Genomic DNA, 24,161 nt, shown 5'->3' with positions numbered 1-24,161 from the left:
GGGCTAACTGAATGAATATGTGATTTGCAACAATTGTATACTACGTACTGCAGTATATACAGTGATTTTTTAGCAAACAAATTCAAATGTTTATATACAGAAACAAATACAGTGTTCATATATACAGTGATCAAGTGCTCCTCTTATTTCCCAATCCATTCAATAAAGTGTCCATACAGTGCTCTCATACAGAAGACATGCTGCGCTGGTTTTTACAGGGTTTTGTTGGCACCATCCAATTCCAGTATATATCACTCTACTTCTCCTTTATGTTCCCTTCACAGAAAATCTCATGCTATATGGAGGGAGGGGGGGGGAACACTTTTTTAAAAAATCACTCAAATTACTCACAATGTACAGTGCTTCTACTAGCACTACAGTATAGGCGCATGGGTGTTTAGAATTTCTTGGGTACCTGCTCTATGGATCGCATACCGAGCGGTACCTTCCTGCTCCCAAGGTGCATACAGCATTACTTCCTTTCATCTCTCCGATGTGGCGTTTCGTCTATGACATGCCTCTTTAGAACATCAGGAAAATGAAATACTGCTTTGAGGTGAGCCAGGAAGTGATGCTCTATACACCTGGACTGCTTGGTATGTGATCCATAGAGCGGGTACCCAAGTACTGCTAAACACTCATGTGTCTATACCGTAGTGCTAGTAGAAGCACTGTACTTAGTGAGTAATTTGAGTGATTTAACTGATTTTAAAGTAAAGCAATTTAAAACGTTTTTTTATGCTATGGAGGTATGCTATGGCAGTTTCCTCTTATTCCCTCCTCCATATAGCATAACTTTTTCTGTGAAAGAAACATAAACATTATCAGAGTGGTTTATCCTAGAAGGGGATGGTACCAACAGAACCCTACACAAACAAGTGCAGAATAACTTACCTGTAGAGGGTAGTCATGTGTTTCTGGTTAGTTCTCTGTGTAGCTGGTCAAGGATTATTAAAACACAATATCACCAGTGTATTGTTTGGTGTTTAAAGAACAAACACACAGAGACATCTAAATGAGAGCACTGTATGGACACTTTATTGAATGGCTTAAGAAAGAACAGGATCACTTAATCTCTGTATATATGGACACTGTACTGTATTTGTTTATGTATATAAACATTTGAATGTGTTTGACACATAAGCACTGTATATAGAGTATTGTAATTAATAGAGAGTGGTTAATTATCACGGTGAATGCAACAGCTGTTGTGGTTGATGTAGCTGTCTTGTTTGGGTAAAGTATGTGGCTCACATTGGGGTTAAAATGAAATTGTTATTGTTCTGGATACATTTTATTTAAAAAAGACAGATTTACCTTTAACAAATTAAATGCAAAGCATGGCCCTCCTGAAATGTATCTACAAACAAGCCCTCACAAAATATGCTTTCATACCCCAGTTTTCAAGTCTGTGACCAGGATAGAAAAGCTGCAGGGTAACATGCAGGCATAGCTACACATTCTTGACCCAAATTATATTCACCACATGCTTTCGTATGGTTGTTCTTATTATTTACCTATGAGTGGATTAACAACAATCTTAGGCCTCGTACACACCACCCAACATGTCCGATGAAAACGGTCTGCGGACCGTTTTCATCGGACATGTCCGCTGGGATCATTTGGTCTGATGTGTGTACACACCATCAGACCAAATTCCCCGCGGACAGAATATGCAGTGATGTGGCGGCGGCGATGACGCCGCGACGTGCGCGCACCAGGAAGTTCAATGCTTCCACGCATGCGTCAAATCACTTTGACGTATGCGTGGGATTTCGGGCCAGCGGACATGTCCGATGAGTCATACTGACCATCGGACATGTCCGACGGACAGGCTTCCAGCGGACAAGTTTCTTAGCATGCTAAGAAACTTTTGTCTGCTGGAAACCTGTCCGCTAGGCCGGGAAACTGTCCGGTCAGCCCTAAAGGCCTTAGCTGTTCCATTATTGCCCAGTGAGGCCAAACCAGGCTTCTGATCCATAGACTCAGAAAATAAGTGTTTATCAGAGTACCCTGGCTTCCCAGAAAGTTGGATAATTAGATAAAAAAAATTCTGTGCTTAGCCTTCCACCCCTTCAGCGAAAGTGAACAAAACAATTAATGCAAAATGAATCACTAATTAGCAATTAGAAAAGCTGCAACCAAAATAGTCCCTAAACCCTAAACAGTAATTAGAAAACAGGTGTGCTAATCTGTTATCATATGTCAACAAATCATATACAATGTAATATCAAACCATGATCTAAAAAAATGACATAATAAATGTTATATTGTGATAAAACTAAAAGGAACACCCAGTGAATAATGAAATAATGTCTTTCAAAAAAGGTCCATGAATAAATCCAACATGGAAAAAACCTTTTAGCAAGGGTTGTATAAATGCACAACCAGTTCGGTGATAAAATAATGATAGTGTATCTATATCCTTGAGCGATCCAAATAAACATTTTTCAGATGTATCCCATCACCACATACACGTGCCACTTACAAGAGTTTGTGGATCTCACATAATATAGATCACATTCGCTTGATTAAAATCCAAGGGACTCAAACGGCCGGGCTGTGGAAGAGATCTGATTCACCGGCAATCAAATGAAAGACTCCATGGCAACCAATAAGCAGACATCCGGTAGCAGTTACTCCCAATATGTGTGGAGAGAGAAGGAAAGCCTTGTAGTGTAATAGGGGGTTTATTAAAAACAGTATACACTTACATTTAGGTGACTTAATATCAGCATAGGAAATCAAACAAGGCAGCGGTCAGCACCAGCCTGCTTGTGAGAAATTACATCATAAATTTGACTCCGGCCAGGTAATGCGTTTCCCAGTAACAGACTTCAACTGGGAAAGGAGACTCATCCGGGACATCAATTAACAACATTTAAATACATATGGATGTGGGCAGTACTGGAAGTCTAAAACATGTCTATGCGTCCATATCTGTGTCACCATTAATTTGATATAATGCACAGACAGCCAGTGCAATCAAGGGATGTTTCAACATAAAGGATTTTGCTATACAAATAATCAATAATGCCTCATAATAAACTACAAAAATTATCATAAAAAATTATATTATATTAAAAAAAGAAAGTGCATCTTATATGCCCTACGCCGACGTAACATAGAGAGGCAAGTACAGTATTCACAAAACACTTGCTCCCTAAGTTACAGCGGCGTAACGTAAATGGGTCGGCATAAGCCCACGTAATTCAAAGTAGGCTGGTAGTGGGCGTGTTGTATTATAATGAATCGTGACCCCATGTAAATGAAGCGCCGCACGAATGGCGCATTCGCACGCATGCTCAGAATCACATCGAATTTACGCCCTAAGGTACCACAGCGCAATGGCAACGACGTGAACGTAACTTACGCCCAGCCCCATTCACGTACCACTTACGTAAACGACGTAAAAATATACGCTTGTTCCGACGTCCATACTTTGCATTACTTGCGCCTCATATAGCAGGGGTAACTTTACGCCGGACGTAAGCCTTACGTAAACGGTGTAGCGGGCGCAAATACGCTCGTGAATCGGCGTATCTAGGTCATTTGCATATTCAACGCGTAAATCTATGGAAGCGCCCCTTTTGGCCAGCGTAAATATGCACCCAAGATACGACGGCGTAGGAGACCTACGTTGGTCGTATTTTGGCAAAATTCAGGCGTATCTTGTTCCCGCATAGATATGACGGCGCATCACAGAACTTACGCCGCGTATCAATAGATACGTCGGCGTAAGTCGTCTGTGAATCTAGCCCAGTATGTTTAAGGTAAGCTGGACACATAAATAAGACTAAGGCCCCGTACACACGATAGAATCCATCCGCAGATAAATCCCAGCAAATGGGTTTCAGCGGATAGATCCTATGGTGTGTACACGCCAGCGGATCTGTTTCCGCGGATATATCTCCCCTGGGATGGATTCCAGCAGATCGAATATTTGCTGACATGCAGAACATATCCATCTGCTGGAGTCCATCCCAACGGATGGATCCGCTGGTCTGTACAGACTCACCGGATCCATCCGTCCGAAGGGATCCCCCGCATGCGTCGTAATGATTCGACGCATGCGTGGAATTCCTTATATGACAGCGTCGCGCACGTCGCCGCGTCATAATCGCGGCGACGGCGCGACACATCATCGCCAGAGGATTTCGGTGCGGATTTCAATGCGATGGTGTGTACACTCCATCGCATGAAAATCCGCCGAAATCCTCGAGAGGATTTATCCGCGGAAACGGTCCGCTGGACCGTATTCGCGGATAAATTCTATCGTGTGTATGGGGCCTAACCGGTCCCAGGGCTATATATACATTTGATAGATATCACAATAAATATATTCAGTCCCAATTGACTAATTACACACCCAATAAGAAAGGTGCATGTATACGTAAAAAACTGGAAATATAAATATATATTTTTTTTAAATGACCCCCCCCAAAGAGTTGGAGAAGTAACAAAAGAACTTTGGTATTCACCAAATGTATTCACTAAAACCAAAATGTTTGGTAATCTAAAAGTTGTTTCCTGTGCAAGCATTGCAAGGTATGTAGGGATTCTAACAAAGTTAGAACCACTTCCTTTCTATCACAGACAGCTCAATACACATATCTGATAGAGGAGTTTATCACATGTGGAACAAGGGGTGAAATTTACCTTTTGAGGTGCCAGTGGGGGCACTCAATTTGAGGAGAGCTGAACATCTAGCCCTCTTGTAGGTTGTAGGCATTGAACAATTTACCCCCTCCCCCATTGGAGGGGGAGTAACTTGAAAAAATCCATATTCCATGGTGAAACACAGTAGTATTAATGTACACACGATTGTGTTTTTGCCCGGCCAAACTCACATCGGAATTCAAACGAAATTCCATCGGAGTAAAAAAGAACATGGGGCCTGATCCTCAAAAGGGATACGCTGGCGTATCTACTGATACGCCGTCGTATCCCTGTTTCTATCTATGGAACTGATCCACAGAATCAGTTTCTCATAGATAGGCAGAAGATCCGACATGTGTCGGATCTTAGGATGCAGTACCGCAGCCGCTGCTGGGGGCATTTCTCGTCGAAATGCCGCTTCGGGTATGCAAATTAGTACTTACGGAGATCCACAAAGCTTTTACGCTTCGTTTTTTCTCCATAAGTATTAGTTTGCTGTCGCAAAATTAGGGCTGCTTTTACAAGGCCTAAACTGTTTACACCTTGTAAAAGTAGACCCTTCTACCCCGCGTCGCTGTCATTTTTTTTTCCCGCCGCAACTCGTTTTTTTTTTTTACGCCCGTCGCGATTCTCAAAACCGGGCGCAACGTAAAACCGTGCAAAGCACGTCGGGAAAATGACGTCGGGAGCATGCGCAGTATGTCCGGCGCGAGAGCGCGCCTAATTTAAATGGGACTCGCCCCATTAAATTAGGAACGCCTTGCGCCGGACGGATTTAAGTTACACCGCTCAAAATTTCTAGGTAAGTGCTTTGTGGATCGGGCACTTAGGTAGAGATTTTGCGGCGGTGTAACTTAAATAGGAAAAATTACGTTCCGCCGGGTTTTTGTGGATCAGGCCCATGTTCTCTATCTAAACTCCGACGGAATTCCTCAGAAAAAAGTCAGATAGGGCATACACACGGTCGGAATTTCCGATGGAAAAAGTCAGACCGTGTGTACGGGGCTTTATTGTTTGCAAACATATAGACCATTAAGACTCAATACAGAATGGGACATTAATTGTTTCATTGATAATAGTTAATTTACCTTTCATTAATTAAAGGGGGGGGGTCTCCATTCTCTCCTTTTTTATATAATTTCTATATTATATTTCAATACCTTTCATGGTGTTGGATAGCTTGCTCTGTGATACCTGGCATCTTGCAAGCTGATCTGAGATAATATTGTGTTCATGAATATCAGTTTTTATTAGATATGTATCTCTCCCTGTTTTTCTTTCTTCTTTTTTTTCTTTTGTGTTTCTTTTGTTATTTTTCCAACATAATGGGGGGGGGGGGTAATTTCTCCCATTTTTTATTTTATTTATATTAGCAGTTTTACAAGCATACATGCACCTTTCATATTGGGTGTGGAATTAGTCAATTGAGACTGAATAAAATTATTCTTATATCTAGCATAATGCAAAAGTCCTGGGACCAGTTAGACTTATTTATGTGTCCAGCTTAACTTGAACATACTCTCTATTTATGTTAAAAATATAATTTTTAATGGTAATTTTGGTAGTTTATCAGGTATTATTGATTATTTGTGAATCCTTTATGTTGAAACATTATTCTCTCCACACATATTGGAAGTAACTGCTATCGGATGTCTGCTTATTGGTTACCACAGAGTCTTTCCTTTGATTGCCAGTGAATCAGATCTTTTCCACAGCCCGGCCGTTTGAGTCCCTTGCATTTTAATCAAGCGAATGTGATCTCTATTATGTGATATTCACAAACTCTTGTAAGTGGCACGTCTATGTGGTGATGGGATATATCTGAACACCGTTAATTTGGATCGCTCAGGGATATTGATACACTATTATTATTTTATCACCAAACTGGTTGTGCATTTATACAACCCTTGCTAAAAGGTTTTTTCCATGTTGGGTTTATTCATGGACTTTTTTTGAAAGACATTATTTCATTTTTCACTGGGTGTTCCTTTTAGTTTTATCACAATATAATATTTATTATGTTATTTGTTGCATGAGATCATAGTTTGATATTGCTTTGTTCACAATGTATATAATTTATTGACATATTAAAACAGAATAGTGCACCTGTTTTCTAAGTAGGATGATTACACTATTAAAGGACCAGAAGAGCAAAAGCCTGGTGATACCTGCTATGTGTTGACAGTGCTACTTTAGGCAAGTATGTAACACTTTATGCCTACTATAATTAATTTGGTCAATTACCATTCATATACAAATGTTAGTCCTCTCTTAAAAATGTCTCCAACTTTAATTTTGTATTTATTACACATACATGCAATGATTTGTCACTTCATTATTAATGATGTGTAGGGATATGTTCCCTAACAGACTTGCTGTGTTTGTGTGTGTGCTTGCAAAGTCTTTTGCAGAACCTTGTGCCCAAGGACCATCTGTACTACATCATCTACCAGACTATGTAAGGGAAGTTTCAAAGGTATGTTGCAGAAGTGTGGCCAGAGAGCTCTACCTGCATTGGCAGCATGCAAACTCCTGGTAAGTTTGTCATTAGTGGTCTGGACCAGGCTTTAAAAAAAAAACAGAGAGGTACTGTTTCTGGAAGGGTCCCTTCAGTTTGGGGCAGATGTCCTCTAAAAGAGGGCCTGGGGTCAGTTGACACTGTGCTTACTGGGAGGCCCCAAGGCCAGAGTACTGGCCTAAAAGGTAAGGCCCTCTGTAAAGGCTGTGTGTCTGGAGGCTATGTGCCTAATATAGCCATATGCTAGAATCAAACAGCTGGAACAGGGTTACAGCAGAGCCTTCTATTTTGTGATTGCATTTCTCTAATAGAAACTGAGGCTCCTGCATGCTAAGACACATCCAGCATCTACTAGCCAGAGAAGTTGTAAGAGACCTGGAAGAATTTAAGTATTCTACCTTCTCCTGTATTCTACCTTCAACAAAGTTATAATAAAGAATTTGGAACTAAATCTACAAGAATGGACCTGTTTTTGTTGTTCAGTACGTGAACAACCTTGGGACAAAGTATTTCTAGAAGGAAGTCCATTGCCCATGGCAATTCTATGTGGTGGCACTAAAGATAAAGAATTCATTAGGATTCCCAATCTCTTACTTAGTGGAGGCACAAGACTCCCAGTTTACCCAGGTAGAGTAAGTGGATGCTGCCATGAAAGGGTCATCCCACCCCCCCCCCCCAACCCCCTTTCACAAAACACCCTAGATGTAGTGATGCTGAAATTGTCATTGGTGTCACTATAAATTTTATAAGACTGGCCTACATTTTTCATCAATACAACAGTATCTATCTATAGGCCCAGATTCACGTATCTTCTGATACGCCGCGTAAGTTCTCGGATGCGCCATCGTATCTGTGCGCCTAATTCTCAACACAAGATACGCCTGAATTTTTACTTGATCCGACCGACGTAAGTCTCCTACGCCGTCGTATCTTGGGCACATATTTCCGCTGGCTGCAAGGGGCGCTTCCATTGATTTACAGTACGCGTTGAATATGTAAATGACCTAGATACGCCAATTCACGAACGTACTTATGCCTGTCGCAGTAGTCTATGCCGTTTAGGTAAGGCGTACGTCCGGCGTAAAGTGTAAAGTTATTCCACATAAAGCAGGGGTAAGTCATATTAGGGTATGGACCAGGGAACAGCCGTCGTATTTTACGTCGTTTACGTAAGTCATACGTGAATGGGGCTGGGCGTAGGTTACGTTCACGTTGTAGGCATTGAGCCGTCGTATCTTAGGGAGTATATGTGACGTGATTCTGAGCATGCGCGCGCATGCGCCGTTCGTTCGACCCTCCATTTACATGGGGTCACGTTTAATTTAAATGTATCACGCCCACTACCTACAACTTTGAATAAGGCAGGCTTACGCCGGCCAATTTATGTTACGCTGGCGCAACGTAGGGAGCGAGTGCTTTGTGAATACTGCACTTGCCTCTCAGAGTTATGAGATGCGATATGCCGGCACAAAGATGCGCCGATCTACGTGAATCCGGCTAATAATGTATAATTGTTGTAAGTAAATTATTTTATTTCTTCATGCTGACTTTCTTTATCCTGTTTCCTTGGTCACAAAGATAATTTTTTCTACTGCTGGATCTTTAACATTCTTGGCTGACATTAACTGTAAAAGTCCCAAATCATTTGTAAATATGGAACATATGCTTATATAATTTTTTTGCTAAGCGCACAGAAAAAAACACTGAAAACAGGCACATTTTTAGCACTACGTCTAAAGAAAATTCATCCAGTAAAGAATGTAAAACAACTTAAAGGTTAAATAAATGGGATTTATGTCAATCAACAGCACTGAGCAAATAAATGCAATAGATGTCTCTCTCCAGAGAATGGTAGAGGAATCACAGTGGCTCATCTTTTAGCTTTGATAATATTCCTGCTATGTGCTATGTTTACCTTCAGTGCGTCTCACTTCACTTCGAAGTGACTGAATCTAAGTCAGTTTATGTTCCAAGCACTTTACTGACCAGGCAGATCAGGTTACAGACAGATAATTTTGTTTTAGTGCAATTTTTTTGGAATCAATAATTTTGCAGCCTGTAAAACTTGCAAAGTATTATTTTATTTTTTTGACATAATAGTACTGTTCCCATTAGATATGTGATAGTAGTATGCTGTTTATTAGCATAATTGTATAGATTTCACCTAGGGAAAAATGTTAGTTAAAGGGATTTAGTTAAGGTCATCGATTATGTGGCTCATATTGGGATTATAGGGAAGTATTAATGGTTTAGTGTCAATTATATTAAAAAGGACAGATGTACCCTCAGATCAGAAGTCTAGTTTTGTTTAATCTTCCCTTCACACATTCTTAAAAAAAAAGCAGTGCAGTGAAGCAGTACTCTGAGCGCTGGCTGCATATTGATACTACCCCTGGGGCAGGTCCATGAAATTCTGGAATCCGAGGAAGTTGAATAAAGCTGCTTTAAAACTGAGAACATCTAGTGGCGGAGAACAGGCACTACAGGGGACAGCTTCAGATTGAAGTTTTAACAAAACTACAACTAACTTCCATTAACCTTGCTCATCTATGCTAAGTCCTCACCCCAGCTACTCAGAAAAAAGGTCTTGACGAGCAGAACTGAGATCTTAGACCTGCTGTTCCTTTATTCTCCAGTAGGCTAGGTGTACATTTGACTAGGCTGTGCTGTTAATGCAAGAATGCTGAAGAATCATGAGCTTTCCTGCTTCTCTGGGCAGTTGTTTGCAAGATATGCCTTCTTAGCACAATAGAGGCAAATTACTTGGTGAGCAGAGCTGAGATCTTAAACCTGCTGTTCCTTTTTTCTCCAGTAGGATAGGTGTGCATTTGACTATGCTGTGCTGCTCTTTCAAGAATCCTGAATGATCATTAGCTTCTCTGCTTCTCTGGACAGTTGTTTGCAAGATATGCCTTATTATCACAATAGAATACTTTCTAAAGCTGGAGACAAAAGCTGGAGACCAAAGACAGCCACTAGAGGGTGCATGTGCAACTCCCAAGCAAGGATACCACATGATGCAAATACTCTGCTGCTTGTCTACTTTCTTTAACCACCACTCTGCTTCAACCAGCTGACATCAATCTGGGGCATCAGCACTGGGTTAACCAACCCCAAGAGCACCGCATGGGTGAGGTAGGGAGGCAGAAAACTTCCTCTCCTCCACGGGAGCTGTAAACTTTCTACACTAGACCACTTCCTGAGTTGGCCTGCATCCCCTGTAGAGTGGAAAAAGCTCACAGACCTGCTAGTGGTCATGGAGGAGGATGAGAGTGCCAGCTCTCCCTCCCAGCCTAAAACATCAGCCACTTTTTTAACTGTGGAAGTGCTGAATAAAAAGTTGCAGGCCTTGCTACAAAAACTCACACATAATATCTCCTTAGAATAACACAGGAATAGGAGGGCACACAGTGTCTAAATTCCATGACCTGGTCCAATATGTCCACGTAGAAGAAGGCATGGAATTAAAACATACGGTCTCTCTTAACTCCAGCTACAGCAAGAGGACATAAAAAGCAAAGAGAGACACCAAAATCTAGGTATTAGAGGTATTCCCAAAGTCAGTAGGTGATACCAACCTTCAATCATACCTTGTGTGCTTATTCACCACCCTAGACCCATATATAGTCAATATACAGACTGGCATTTGGAAAAAATCTTTGGGTCCCAAACAACCTGCTGGAAACAGACCCAGAGTTCTCATAGTACAATTCCACTACTATAATAGGAAAGAAGCCCTCCTTATGTCAACTTGGAAAAATTGCTGATTGACTATAAAGGGGAGAAGATTTATAATGGCCTATCTCCCTTGCTAAATGCTATAATTTTTGTCCCTTTTCTGTTCATCTCCAGAATTATCGGATACCATACAGATAGGGTTTTCCATTTAGACTCTTTGCCGCGAAAAATGGCAATCAACACAGCATACTAGATCTACAGGAAGGCAAGGCCTTCTTCAGAAACTGGGGCTACCACCCTGCACTGCTCCAGTCACCCTCGACTTCATGTTCATACGCCCAGCAAGATAAGCATTCCCTATGCCTCAATGCCTGCCTTCTTCCACCTGGCCCGCTTGATCTTTCTGGTAGGACTGGGATATCTGCTCTTGGACATTCCATCTATTGGTATGCATATGGAGATCCCATAGGGGATACCCCTGCACATCTATTGGATAAAGTTTTATTTTTTTATTTTCAGGTTTTGTTCTATAGTTTTCAATTGGAAAGAAGATGATGACTCCCGGTTCTCACCATAACTCACAAACATAAAAAAAAGTTTGGACCCGAACCACAAACCCTATTACAATCTATGGGACCCAAACTAGAAAAATCAAAAGTCCCCATTTTGGAGTATATGGGGGCCCAGGTACTGCCCTGGGGACATGTATTAATGCAAAAACCTAAGCGTCTGGTATGGATTGTGGGGGGACCCCACGCCATTTGTTTTTACATTTTGGTGTGGAGTTCTCATAAATCCATACCAGACCCAAAGGACCTAGTATCAATTGGGTGGGATTTTAAAAAAAATTCTATTTCCAGCAATGTTTTTTGTTCATTCAGCTGCCATCGGGGAAGCCCGCTGACACCTGATGACTCATCTGATGGTAAGGATGATGTGGCCAGCTTCCCAGCCCACTCCCTAACAACTGGCAGCAATTCACTGTGTGCTCAGCTGTGCAAACACCCAAACGGGCGCTGTTCGGGCCCAAACCAAAACCAAAACAGTTTACCCATCTCTACTTGTTGTAGATTGCTAGTTTATGCTTCTCAGTTTTTTTTGTTGTTCTTTTGATATTTTGTTAAACCTGTTTTACAATGTTAAAGGTCTTAATTCTATTAGTAAAAGATCATTGGCATTAAAGGAGTTTAGATCCTTGAGAGCAGATGTGATAATGATGCAGAAAATGCATTTTCGTCCATGGAGATCATTTAAGTTTGCTATGAAACACTTCCCCACAGCTTATGTGGTTTCATGCTCATCCAGGAAAGCCAGAGTTGCTATTTTTATTAAGCATACCTGCCCCTTGAGGATACAATCCTCCTTCAGTGATCCTGATGGTCGATTTATCATTCTGGCTTGAAATTATATGAATATCCAGCTCACTCTGATGAATGTATACACCACCAATCCAGGCCAGATTAATTTCCTTAGTCAAGTTTGCAAGTTGCAAGTACAAGTTGCAACAATACTCTCATCTGTGAATGGTTATAAGAGGGTATTTCAATCTAATTATATCCCCCAACAAATGATATGCAGGTGTTATTTCAACACTCCTCGTCCAAAAAAGTATTTGATAGTTTGATACATGGAGGACTAAATAACCCCTCCATAAACAATTCACATTATATTCTGTTTCACACAAGATGTATTCTAGGCTCAATCATTTTCTCATCTCAGCCCCTTTAATTGCCAACAAGTTTGCCTCTGAATAATAAAATACCACTGCTCTTAGGTGAGTCACTAAGGCCATAATTCTACATAGCATGATGCAGATGGTGAGATGCACGCCCTGCAACTGCTAGCAGAAGATAAATCAAAAGTCAGATGGTTTCACACTCACACAATGCAATTTTGGCTTTAATTAATAGTACAAAATCCTTTAAAAACAACCAAGCACAGACAGGCAGGAGGGTACAAGGTTGACGCGTTTCACACAGAATCTGTACTTTATCAAACTAAGTCAACAAGGTCGCCTCTGAAATTATCCCAGTCACGTTGTCATATCATGCTTCAATTATTCTGGATCTGGTAATATCAGGTTTCACCTCAAAAATGTGCCATTGGCTCTTTAATTAATATTTCACTCATATAGAGTCCACTAAAGAGAAGCTTTCTCAGAATTTGGATGAATGTTTTCAGTTTAATAAGGGCACTGTATAGCAGCTCCATTAAAAAGGAAGCACATCAAGCATATTTCAGAGGTCAATGCATAAAGCTATACAATTGTTTAAAACTAGACAAACATCCCTCCCTTAAACAGAAAGAGGGTCCCAGAGAGCCTCCCTACTTACATAAGGATCCCAGAGAACCCCCTTCTTACATCAGGATCCCCAGAGATACCCTTACAACAGGGTCCCCAGAGAGCTTCCCTACTTACATCAGGGTCCCAGAGAGCCTCCCTTACATTAGGGTCCCCAGAAAGAGGACCCGCAGTGAGAGATGATGTAATCTCTCTGCTGCCTGAAGCTGCACAGTGAGGCTGCATTCACACCTGAGCGTCGGTCGTTTTTTCTGGCGTTTTTTTCCGGCATTTTGTCGCGCGTATTCATGCTTATTTGCGCGTTTGCATACAGCGTCGTCTGACGTTTTTGTACTTCGAAGTTTTTTATTTTAGCCAAGAGGAAAAATTATCATCTTTTCATTACTTGTTGCTATGTTAGATTTTTTTAATCTTCTGCCTGGGTGAAATGTTCTATTGATTAAATCGACAAAACGCCCGTAGCAAATGCTCGTTGTCGCGCTAGTCGATTGAATCGAGCGTTTCCATTACTTTCTATGGGAAATGGAAACGCTCAAAAACGACCAAACCGCCCGATACGTGCGACAAAAAAGGGTCCGGAACTTGTTTGAGCTTTAGGCATTTGGCGTCAGGCGGCTTGGAGTGGAGATGTAAACCATCTCCATAGGGAACAATGTATTTTTTCCCCTCTAGCGTATTTGAGCGTCGCGCTTCAGGCGACAAAATGCTCAGGTGTGAATGCAGCCTGAGGGTGGATCAGCGGTGATGCAGTGCTGCCCGCCGGCTGGCTCTCCCGTTCTGCCCACCAGCTCTGTAGTCCGGCCTGCCCGCTCTCCGGCTCTCCTGTACTTGCAACAGGTTGGGGACCCCTGCAGTGACTCAGGACTATGAGCCCCAGATTCAGGGCTATAGCCCCAGAAGCCACCTCCTAGTGCTGCCACTGCCCCACTCTCAATGAATGAATTAGTATTTTACAGTTATGCTAAAGGCTGGGAAAAAAACAGCTGCACCTGACAACTACAGGCCTTTTTTCCCTACTTAACTCTGACTTTGATTTATGAAAATCTAAGCTAATATGCTAACCATGTTGGGTTTATCCCATCTAGACATATGGGGGCTAACACTAGACGGACTATAGACTTGATTGAGGTGCTAAATAGGACCAATTTACCTGCCCTCACACTGGGGCTACAGGGACTTCATACTGTCCATTCTTCAGGACTTTGCAAGCATCTGATAAAACTTGGGGTGGAAGAGAGATCTGGAGTCTAAAAGACCCCAAATGTGCCATTAAAGAGTACATGTCACTGCCCATGCTATCACAACGGATGTTGTTCATCCCTTATGATAGCAATAAAAAAAAAGGTGATTAAAAAAAATAAAATAAGAGACAGTGTAAAATTAAACAAAAAGTGAATTAAGATTTTTTTTTTTTTTTTAAATGTTATGTGCCCCTCTCCTCCTGTGATTATGTGCAAAGGTGAATGCACACATATGTACACTGTGTTCACACTAGTTCAAACCACACATGTGAGGTATCACTGCAAACGTTATAGCTAGAGCAATAATTTTAGCACCAGACCTCCTGTGTTACTGTACACTGTTGTTCTGTACATGCTTATAAAATATCCCCCATGGAGATTTTTAAATACCATAGTTTGGCACCAATTTGAATACAAAAAAAATATTTTTTTTACCTGCATAAATCCGTTCCTGTCATATATTGTGATAATCTTGAATGGAGAAGTGGGATTAAGCGGAGATCACACCACCGTTTTTCCCATCTGAGGGCAGGTGATGCTGGCCATGAAGAGCACGACAATGTGTCCTGTGAGGGGAAGGCAGAATGCAATTATTTTATTGTAAAACTTAGACAATAATTTTTTGTAAGGCACCAATCTTTTTTGTATTTGCAACAAAAAAGATAAGGTAGTCAGTAAGAGTTTTAGGATAATTTTATGAAAGCTTAATTTGCTGCAGTCTCTCACCATGTGACTGGCTACAAGGTTACACCATTGTATTCTGCACACTGGAGGAGAGGAAATAAAGGAAATATTTTCTTTTACCTGCAGCAGGCTGATGACATCTTATCTGGGCAAAGTCATTTGTTGGATTGCTCAAGGATTGTTTTTAATGATGGAAGTTGAGGCTTTTCTGGAAAATGATACCGTTTCTGGATACTGTGACATTTTAGGAATTTATTCATGCAGAATTTAAGTGAAAGGTTCACTTTAAGGTTTTCACAATATTTCAGTGCCAACAGAATAGTAATGACGCACAATGTGCAATAACCTATCTTCCTCTGATATTTATCTCCATGTTTTCTTTCTGAGCATGCTTGTTTGCAGGAAATTAACATGCTGCTCCTGCATTTTGATTTACATCAACGCAAACACCAGGTGAAATATCTGTGGTACCGGAGAACCACAGAGCAAGCACATATGTCAATAAATACATACCTAACTATAACAATCATTGTGTGAGTAGACAAGCAGTCCAGTCTGGTAACCAACGGAACCAAGTAAAGCCGAAGTTTAGTAAAAACCTATATGCACATTCCTCTGGTTCCTTAAATGATTAAATATTTTATAGCAGTTTCAAAGCACTCCAGATAGGTCGCTGGAATCTCCTTTATCTTCCTCCCTTCTTGACCTTTACCCACTTTTATTTCCCCCCTTCCTCCACACCTATTTCTTTTATACCACCTTTCCTCTTATTTCCTTATGTTTCATTTGAAAATGGCGGAGGTTTATTTTCCTTCTGATCGTCAGTATTAGACACATGCTTATTATACCTGAGAGTCTACACTTAGGTTGAACTTGTTACCTGAGTGGGTTGTTATATCGTTAGTTTGCCCTTTTATAAGCTATTTACACTTGCTATCAATATGATATGGTGTGTTAACTGAATTTTTGCTGATCTTTTACACGGATGTACAGTATGTTTCTTATTTTTAGGACTCCACATATCCGTTCGAGACAGATCCCTGCAGTCCTTGGTTTCATTTGTCTTGTACTTCTTTTATTCTTTGTAAACTTCTAATAAAAACTTTTGAAAGTAAAAAAATAAATCAGCACACGTGAGGTTATTTACTATCCATGTGGTGTGGCATTTGTGCTGCTGGATCCTGATTTAATATAAATCTTCTTCCCCCAATTCCCCACTACCCCTGTTACCATAATCTTCAAGTGCAGCAGGGGTTGATTTAGTTGAAAAAGCTGCCCCTTCCTAGACATTCATAGATATTATCAACTAACTATGAATGGAGGCTGGGCAACTGATTGAAGGGTCCGCCTCCTCCATTCACAGATCACATTTCATTCATAGAAGCTGTAGCACTTTTCCCCCTTCCTGCCCAGGACAATCTTCAGCTTTCAGTGCTGTCACACTTTGAATGACAATTGCATGGTCATGTAACACTGTACCCAAACCAAATTTTTATGATTTTCTTCCCACAAATATAGATTTCTTATGGTGGTATTTGATTACCATTGGGGGTTTTATTTTTTTTTTCTAAACAAACTAAAAAAGACCAAAATTAAATAATAAAATAAAAATGTATTTGTTTCTGTTATTAAATTGTGTTTTGTCCTCAGGGAGCACTGATGGGCACTGATAAGTTGGCACTGATGGGCACTGATGAGTTGGCACTGATAAGGTGGCACTGATGGTTACTGATGGGCACTGATGAGGAGGCACTGATATGTAGAATTAATGGGCACTGATAGGCAGCACTGATATGCAGCACTGATGGTCACCGATAGGCAGCACTGATATACAGCACTAATGTAATGGGCACGTATAGGTGGCACTGATGGGCACTGATAGGTGGCAGTGATGGGAACTGATAGGCGGCACTAATTGGCTCTGACATGTGGCACTGATGGACACTAATAGATGGCACTGATGGGCAGCATTGATGATGAGGTACTGACATGATGATGAGGTACTGATGGGGACTGATTGGCACTGTTATGGGCACTGACAGGTGTTCCTGATGGGCACTGACTGGCAGCTGATTGGCACTGATTGGCATTGCTATGGCACCTCTCATGGGGGCTGCACTGATAATCAATGTGCTGATTATCAGCGCAGCCCCCCCCCCCCCCTGACAGGGAGAGCCACCAATCGGCTCTCCCTGTCAGCACGAACCAAGCAAAGCCATTTATCTGCACTTCCTGGTTCATGCTGTGATCAGCTGTGATTGGTCATAGCTGATCACGTGGTAAGAAGCCTCTATCAGAGGCTCCGTACCACGATCAGAGATGCGATCCCAACCATATCAGGCCCTTTAGGTCTGGTATGGATTTTAAAGGAAACCCCACTCAAAAAAAAAATGCCTGGGGATCCCCCCAAAATACATACCAGATCCTTATTCAAGCATGCAGCCTGGCAAACCTCCTGAAACATACCAGTCCACATGCCCTCTGTCCCCCCAAAGAACCTTGTCACTATGTTGTTGGGGAGAAGGGCCTCTTTCCGACAACCCTGGGCTGTGGGGGTCTGCGGGCAGGGGGCTTATCACATCGGATGCTAGAAGCCTCCTTTAAAAGGGGTCCCCCATATCCCAGCCCCCCCCATGTAAAAGAGTATGGGGAACATAGTACCCCTACCCATTCACCAAAAAAGTGTAAAAAATAAAGAAACACACATGGTTTTTTGACAATTCCTTTTGGTATAAAACAAAACAAAAACTTTGTTTGGTTCTACATCGGGGACATTGTTTTTTTTTTTTTAACCAATAAAGGACTCTTGAATAAAAGTCCTTTATTGGTTAAAAAAAAATGTCCCCGATGTAGAACCAAATTTGGGTGATAAGCAAATAACAGAGGACCCAGTCTATCCTGTATAGGAAATAACCCAAGTTGGGGCACAGACAGCAATAAAAATTTGTACCACAATCTATTAAAAACTAATTTACTATGCAGTATTTCTTCTGGAAGGATTTCCTGTATTGCTACTAAGAACAAGTTAGTATCCTGTTTGGAAAAATACTCTGTACTTCTACTAAAACAAATTAGTATCCCTGTTGGCAGCAAATTAGTATCCCTGTTGCTTCTATTGAAACACATTAATATCCCTGTTGGAGGGATACTCTATATTTATTTTCCTGGTGACCACACAGAAAGTAAGGAGACATCTTCCCAATGGGCTCATAAACAAGCAATAAATAACTAGAAGATATTTCAACCCTTCTCCATTTTACCTAAAGCTACAAAATCCAATTAAATTGTATTATGTAGCTTATATGAACTAAAACTCATAAATCTCTGAATAGTGCACATTTATTGATTTATAATGAATTTTAGGAAAACACTAAGAAAGGACTATTCAGCTTTATTAACGGTTAAATAAAAAGCTTTAAGATGTGTTCACATTATTTTTACAATGTGTAACTTAAGACACACAGCTTTTTGCAAACTATAACTCCCATGATTCTTGGTTAACTTTATTAGGATTTCAAGCTCTGGGTCTCTTTGCCGTGATCTAATTATGTAGGACACAACAAGTGGTGCCAGCAGGGTATAAATAATTTACGAAGACAATGCACCATACTGCAGAGTTCTTAAGTGTACAGAATAAAGAAAAGAATCCCATAACATCTTCATTAGATAACATGCAAAGCAAAGCATAATTTTCATTCATCGATGCCAATGAACTCAAAAGACCTTTCAGTCGTTTCTGACTCATGTTTTCATCACTACAGTAAACTTGTGGGCTAAATAAAATTACTACAATATATACCACTGTACAGAAAGCCCTTTCAGAGGTTTCCTGATCACTTCTGCTGCCCTTGGATAATGAGCTCAGAAAACCAGGAGGCTGCAATAAATAATTGGCTCCTGTAGTCATTAGGTCAGGGCCCCCCCACCTCCTGAAACTGACTGCTGCCCAATCACATGGTCAGCCTAACTAGCCAATAGGTAGGTTAGTAGGGATGGTCCTGATGTTCGAGTTGAACATCGGTGTTCATTTGTTCGTAGAACAAACATATGGGGCGCTCGCAAGAAGTTTACCCGCTGCAGAGCGTCCCATAATGCACTGCAAGATCACAGTACAATGACAGCTGCTGACTGACCAAAGCATGCACCTGACTTGTATGCTTTTAACTGATCACAACGCAATGTGCTGTGAGAGGCATGATTGCCACACTATATAAGGCTATTTACACGACGGCCGTATATAGTGAATGAATAGAGATTAGGCAGGTAGTCAGTGTAGTATATATAATACAGTTCAGAGTGTATAGTGCAGTAAGTGTGGTATATATAATACAGTTCAGAGTATATAGTACAGTCTGTGCAATATATATAATACAATTCAGAGTATATAGTGTAGTCAGTGTAGTATATAAAATAAAGTTCAGAGTATATAGTGCAGTCAGTGTCGTATATATAATGCAGTTCAGACTATATAGTGCAGTCAGTGTAGTATGTACAGTATAATATAGTTCAGAGTATATATTACAGTCAGTGTAGTATATATAATTCAGTTGAGAGTATAGCGTGCAGTCAATGTAGTATATATATAATACAGTTCAGAGTATAGAGTGCAGTCATTGTAGTATATATAATATAGTTCAGAGTATATATTGCAGTCAGTGTAGTATATATAATTCAGTGGAGAGTATATAATCCAGTCAGTGTAGTATAAATAAAATAGTATAGTGCAGTCAGTGTAGCATATATAATACAGTGCATAGTATATAGTGCCATCAGTATAGTATATATAATACATTGAAGAGTATACAGTGCAGTCATTGCAGTATATATAATACAGTGGAAAATATATAGTGCAGTCAATGTAGTATATATAATACAGTGCATGGTATGTAGTGCAGTGCAGAGTATATAATACGGTGTATTGAAGTGGTTAAGGGGAACCCTATGACAGAATTAAGAAAAAAAACTATGTGCCCCAAGGTCCGTATCATGCCCTTTGGTTCTTGTATAGATTTTAAGGGGAATCTAAGCTTTTTTTTTTTAAACAGCATGCCCCACCCAAAATCCATACCAGGCCCTTTGGGTCTGGAATAGATTTTAAGGGGACCTCTATGCCAATATTTAAAAAAAAAATTGGCGTGGGGTACCCCCCAAAATCCATACCAGGCCCTTATCCGAGCATGCAGCCTGGCAGGCGAGGAAAGGGAGGGGACGAGTGAGTGCCTCACCTCCTCACCATACCAGGCCGTTTGCCCTCAACATGGGGAGGGTGCTTTGGGGTGCTTGCTCTGTGCCCCCCACCCCTAAGCACCTTGTTACCATGTTGATGGGGACAAGGGCCTCTTCACGACAACCCTGGTCGGTGGTTGTCTGGGTCTGCGAATGGGGGCTTATCGGAATCTGGAAGCCCCCTTTAACAAGGAGGCCCCCAGATCCTGCCCCCCAATTTGAATGGCTATTGGATACATTGGGCCAGATTCACATAGGAGAGCGGCGGCGTAACGTATCGTAGATTCACCAAGCACTTGCGATGAAAACCTACGCCGACGGCCTCCAGCGCAAGGCGGGCCAATTTAAATGGGCGTGTGCCATTTAAATTAGGCACGCTCCCGCACCGGACCTAACGCGCATGCTCCGTTTCCGAACTCCCGTCGTGCATTGCGCGCCGTGACGTCATTTTTTCGAACGGCCACGCGCGTAGCGTAATTCCGTATTCCCGGACGGCTTACACAAACGACGTTGATTTTTAAATTTCGACGCGGGAACGACGGCCATACTTTAGACAGCAATACACTTGCTGACTAAAGTTAGTGCAGCTAAAACGATGACTAACTTTGCGACGGGAAACTAGACTAGCGAACGCGAAAATCCGTTGTGAATCGCCGTAACTCCTAATTTGCATACCCGACGCTGGTTTACGACGCAAACTCCCCCCAGCAGCGGCCGCGGTTTTGCATCCTAAGATCCGACAGTGTAAAACAATTACACCTGTCGGATCTTCTGGCTATCTATGCGTAACTGATTCTATGAATCAGTCGCATAGATAGAAACAGAGATACGACGGCGTATCAGCAGATACGCCGTCGTATCTCCACTGTGAATCTGGCCCTTTGTCCCTACCCATTCACCAAAAAAAATGCAAAAAGTAAAAACCACAAGAGACAGTTTTTGAAAATTCCTTTATTAAAAAAAAAGTATCCCTCAATGTATATCCACCATCAATCACACCACCCAATGGACCCAAAAAATTTAAAAGCTCCACCTCGATGGGAGGTCTCCCATGACTGCTGTCTCTTGGCTTTGACAGCTGTTATATAGGCAAGGGCGTGGCCACCCGGTGATGTAACCAAGTAACCACGCCCCTTCTGACATCATGTGACATCAGATTGAATGATTTACATTGTGGGACACTTTTTTATTTTTTAATAAAGGAATTGTCAAAATGGTCTCTTGTGGTTTTTACCTTTTGACACTTTTTGGTGAATAGGTACAGTAGGTGTTTGTGATATTGTGTTTTTAGCACGACAGCATCGCGCTGATTCTCGGCGACATGGTGCCGAGATCTCGCCGACATCTCGCACTCACTGGAATAGTGACAGCACATCCCAGCAAGCGCGTCATAGAAGCGACGGGAGATCCGACTTGGATTCCCGCCAATTCTACACGTGTGCGGCGTTTGTTATGAATCCTGAGGGGGAAGTCCCCGCCGGATTTTAAATAAAAATCCGGCATGGGTTCCCCCCTCAGGAGCATACCGGGCCCTTAGGTCTGTTATGGGTTGTAAGGAGAGCCCCCCTACGCCGAAAAAAAACAGCGTAGGGGGTCCCCCTACAATCCATACCAGACCCGTATCCCAAAGCACGCTACCCGGCCAGCCAGGAAGGGAGTGGGGACGAGCGAGCGCCCCCCCCCCCCCTCCTGAGCCGTACCAGGCTGCATGCCCTCAACATGGGGGGGTTGGGTGCTCTGGGGCAGGGGGGCGCACTGCGGCCCCCCCACCTCAGAGCACCCTGTCCCCATGTTGATGAGGACAGGGCCCCTTCCCGACAACCCTGGCCGTTGGTTGTCGGGGTATGCGGGCGGGAGGCTTATCGGAATCTGGGAGCCCCCTTTAATAAGGGGGCCCCCAGATACCGCGCCCCCACCCTAAGTGAATGAGTATGGGGTACATCGTACCCCTACCCATTCACCTGCAAGAAAAGTGGTAAAAACACAAATAAACCACACAGGGTATTAAAATATTTTATTAGTCTGCTCCGGAGGCCCCCCCTGTCTTCTTTATTAGCTCTTTTAGCAGGGGGAGCTTCTTCTTTGACGTCTTCGGGTGGGTGGGGGCCGCCGTCTGGTTCTCTTCCACCGCCGGGGGGGTCGCTTTTAAAAAAGCCCCCACCCCCCGGCGGGTTTCCTCCGGCGTCTTCGGCGGGGGGGCTTCTTCTTCCGCTATTCCGATGGGTCTTCTCCGCTATCCGGGGGGTCTCCTTCTATGTTCGCCGCTCTCCGCTGTTGACTCGGCGCACCCCGGTTCTTCGTCTCGCTGTCCGGTGCCTTCTTCCGTGCTGTACGTCTTCTTCTCCTTCCGTGCTGTGAGTTCTTCTTCTGTGCTGTGACGTCATGTTCTTCACTTCTCTTCTTCTCCCGATGTTGACACGCCGGTTCTTCTCGCTGAAATGACGGATGCGCGCCTTGCATCGGACCTATATAGGCCTCACAGTCCCATCATGCTCTGTACCTACCCATGTGATACCTACCCACGTGGATTCAGGATTCATAACAAACGCCGCACACGTGTAGAATTGGCGGGAATCCAAGTCGGATCTCCCGTCGCTTCTATGACGGCTCTGTCTCCATCGCGGCAAGCCAGCTCGGCGCTGGCTCCGCGATGGGGCTCGTAGGTGCTCAATCTCGCCGAGAAAGAGAGCGAGATTGACACAATATCGGGTTCACCCTACTGTAGGTGTACAATGTACCACATATCCATTCACATAGGGGAGGGGAGGGATCTAGGGGCCCCCTTGTTAAGGGAGCTTCCAGATTCCAATAAGCCCCCTGGCCTGCAGACCCCGGCAACCACCAGCCAGGGTTGTCTGGAAGAGGCCATTGTCCTCATCAAACATGGAGGACAAGGTGCTTTGGGGTGAGGGGCGTAGAGCTCCCCTGCCCCAAAGCACCCACCCCCTATGTTGAGGGAATGTGGCCTGGTATGGTTTAGAAGGGGATGCTCACTCGTCCCCCCCCATCCTAACCTGCCAGGCTGCATGCTTGGATAAGGGTCTGGTATGAATTGTGGAAGTGACCCTATGCCATTTTTTTTATGGACTGGGGGGACCCATGCCATTTTTTTCATTGATTTTTCATCTATATTGGGAGTCGGCAACACATTACATACAAAATCCAGCATGCAATTGCATTAACAGCTGCGAGCAAGTTGAAATTACATTTTTTTCCTTTAGAAATTTCATTATTGCTGCGGCATGTTCTATAACATCACACAGATGTGCCACTTGACAGGGAGACTAAGTGGACCCCCCTGACATGAATTATAAAGGAATATTTCATTTTTATTGTTTTACTTTGAGCATCATTAAAATCACTACTCCTGAAAAAAAAATGTTTTGCATTGATACATGTCCCATATGGCAGTACCCAGGTTCCCATGCAGTTTTTTATGGCAATAACTTCCATATAAGCCTTTAAAATGAGAACTTTTGATTTTTCATGTTTGTGTCTCATAGGCTTTAATAGCATTCGCATGTTCGCTAGAACATTTTACCTGTTCAAGGTGTTCTGGTGCGAACCGAACCAGGGGGTGTTTGGCCCATTCCTATAGGTAAGGTAGAGGATGGACCAGATCCTGCCACCCTGGAAGCTGGGTGATATTTACATATTGGAGTGTCCTGGTTATCGAGGCTACATTACACCTACATAACTCAGAAAGGACTCATAAGAAGTTGGAGCCACCCATACTTGCTTTAAGTGTCCATCTAAAACCTTTTTTTTATCATATAGGAAGTGAGAAAATATCTGCCATGACAACAAATAGAAAAAGCTGACATGAAATCTAGCCTTCTCCTAGATTCTGAAA

At 42.4% G+C, this 24,161-nt stretch overlaps 1 protein-coding gene across 2 annotated transcripts in view; it reads right to left on the bottom strand.

Annotated features, from left to right (window-relative positions):
• SNTG1 (syntrophin gamma 1) overlaps positions 1-24,161 on the bottom strand; it is a 795,295-nt gene that overhangs the window by 120,146 nt on the left and 650,988 nt on the right. For both annotated transcript variants that reach the window (XM_040354181.1, XM_040354180.1), the window contains one exon: positions 14,834-14,964. In XM_040354181.1, coding sequence (XP_040210115.1) covers positions 14,834-14,964 — 131 coding nt within the window. The remainder of the gene's footprint in view (positions 1-14,833; positions 14,965-24,161) is intronic.

Source organism: Rana temporaria, chromosome 5 (genome assembly GCF_905171775.1).
Source record: "Rana temporaria chromosome 5, aRanTem1.1, whole genome shotgun sequence".
Taxonomy (NCBI): Eukaryota; Metazoa; Chordata; class Amphibia; order Anura; family Ranidae; genus Rana; species Rana temporaria.
Note: the sequence above shows the minus strand (reverse complement) of the source record. Positions and strands in the feature narration are given on the sequence as shown.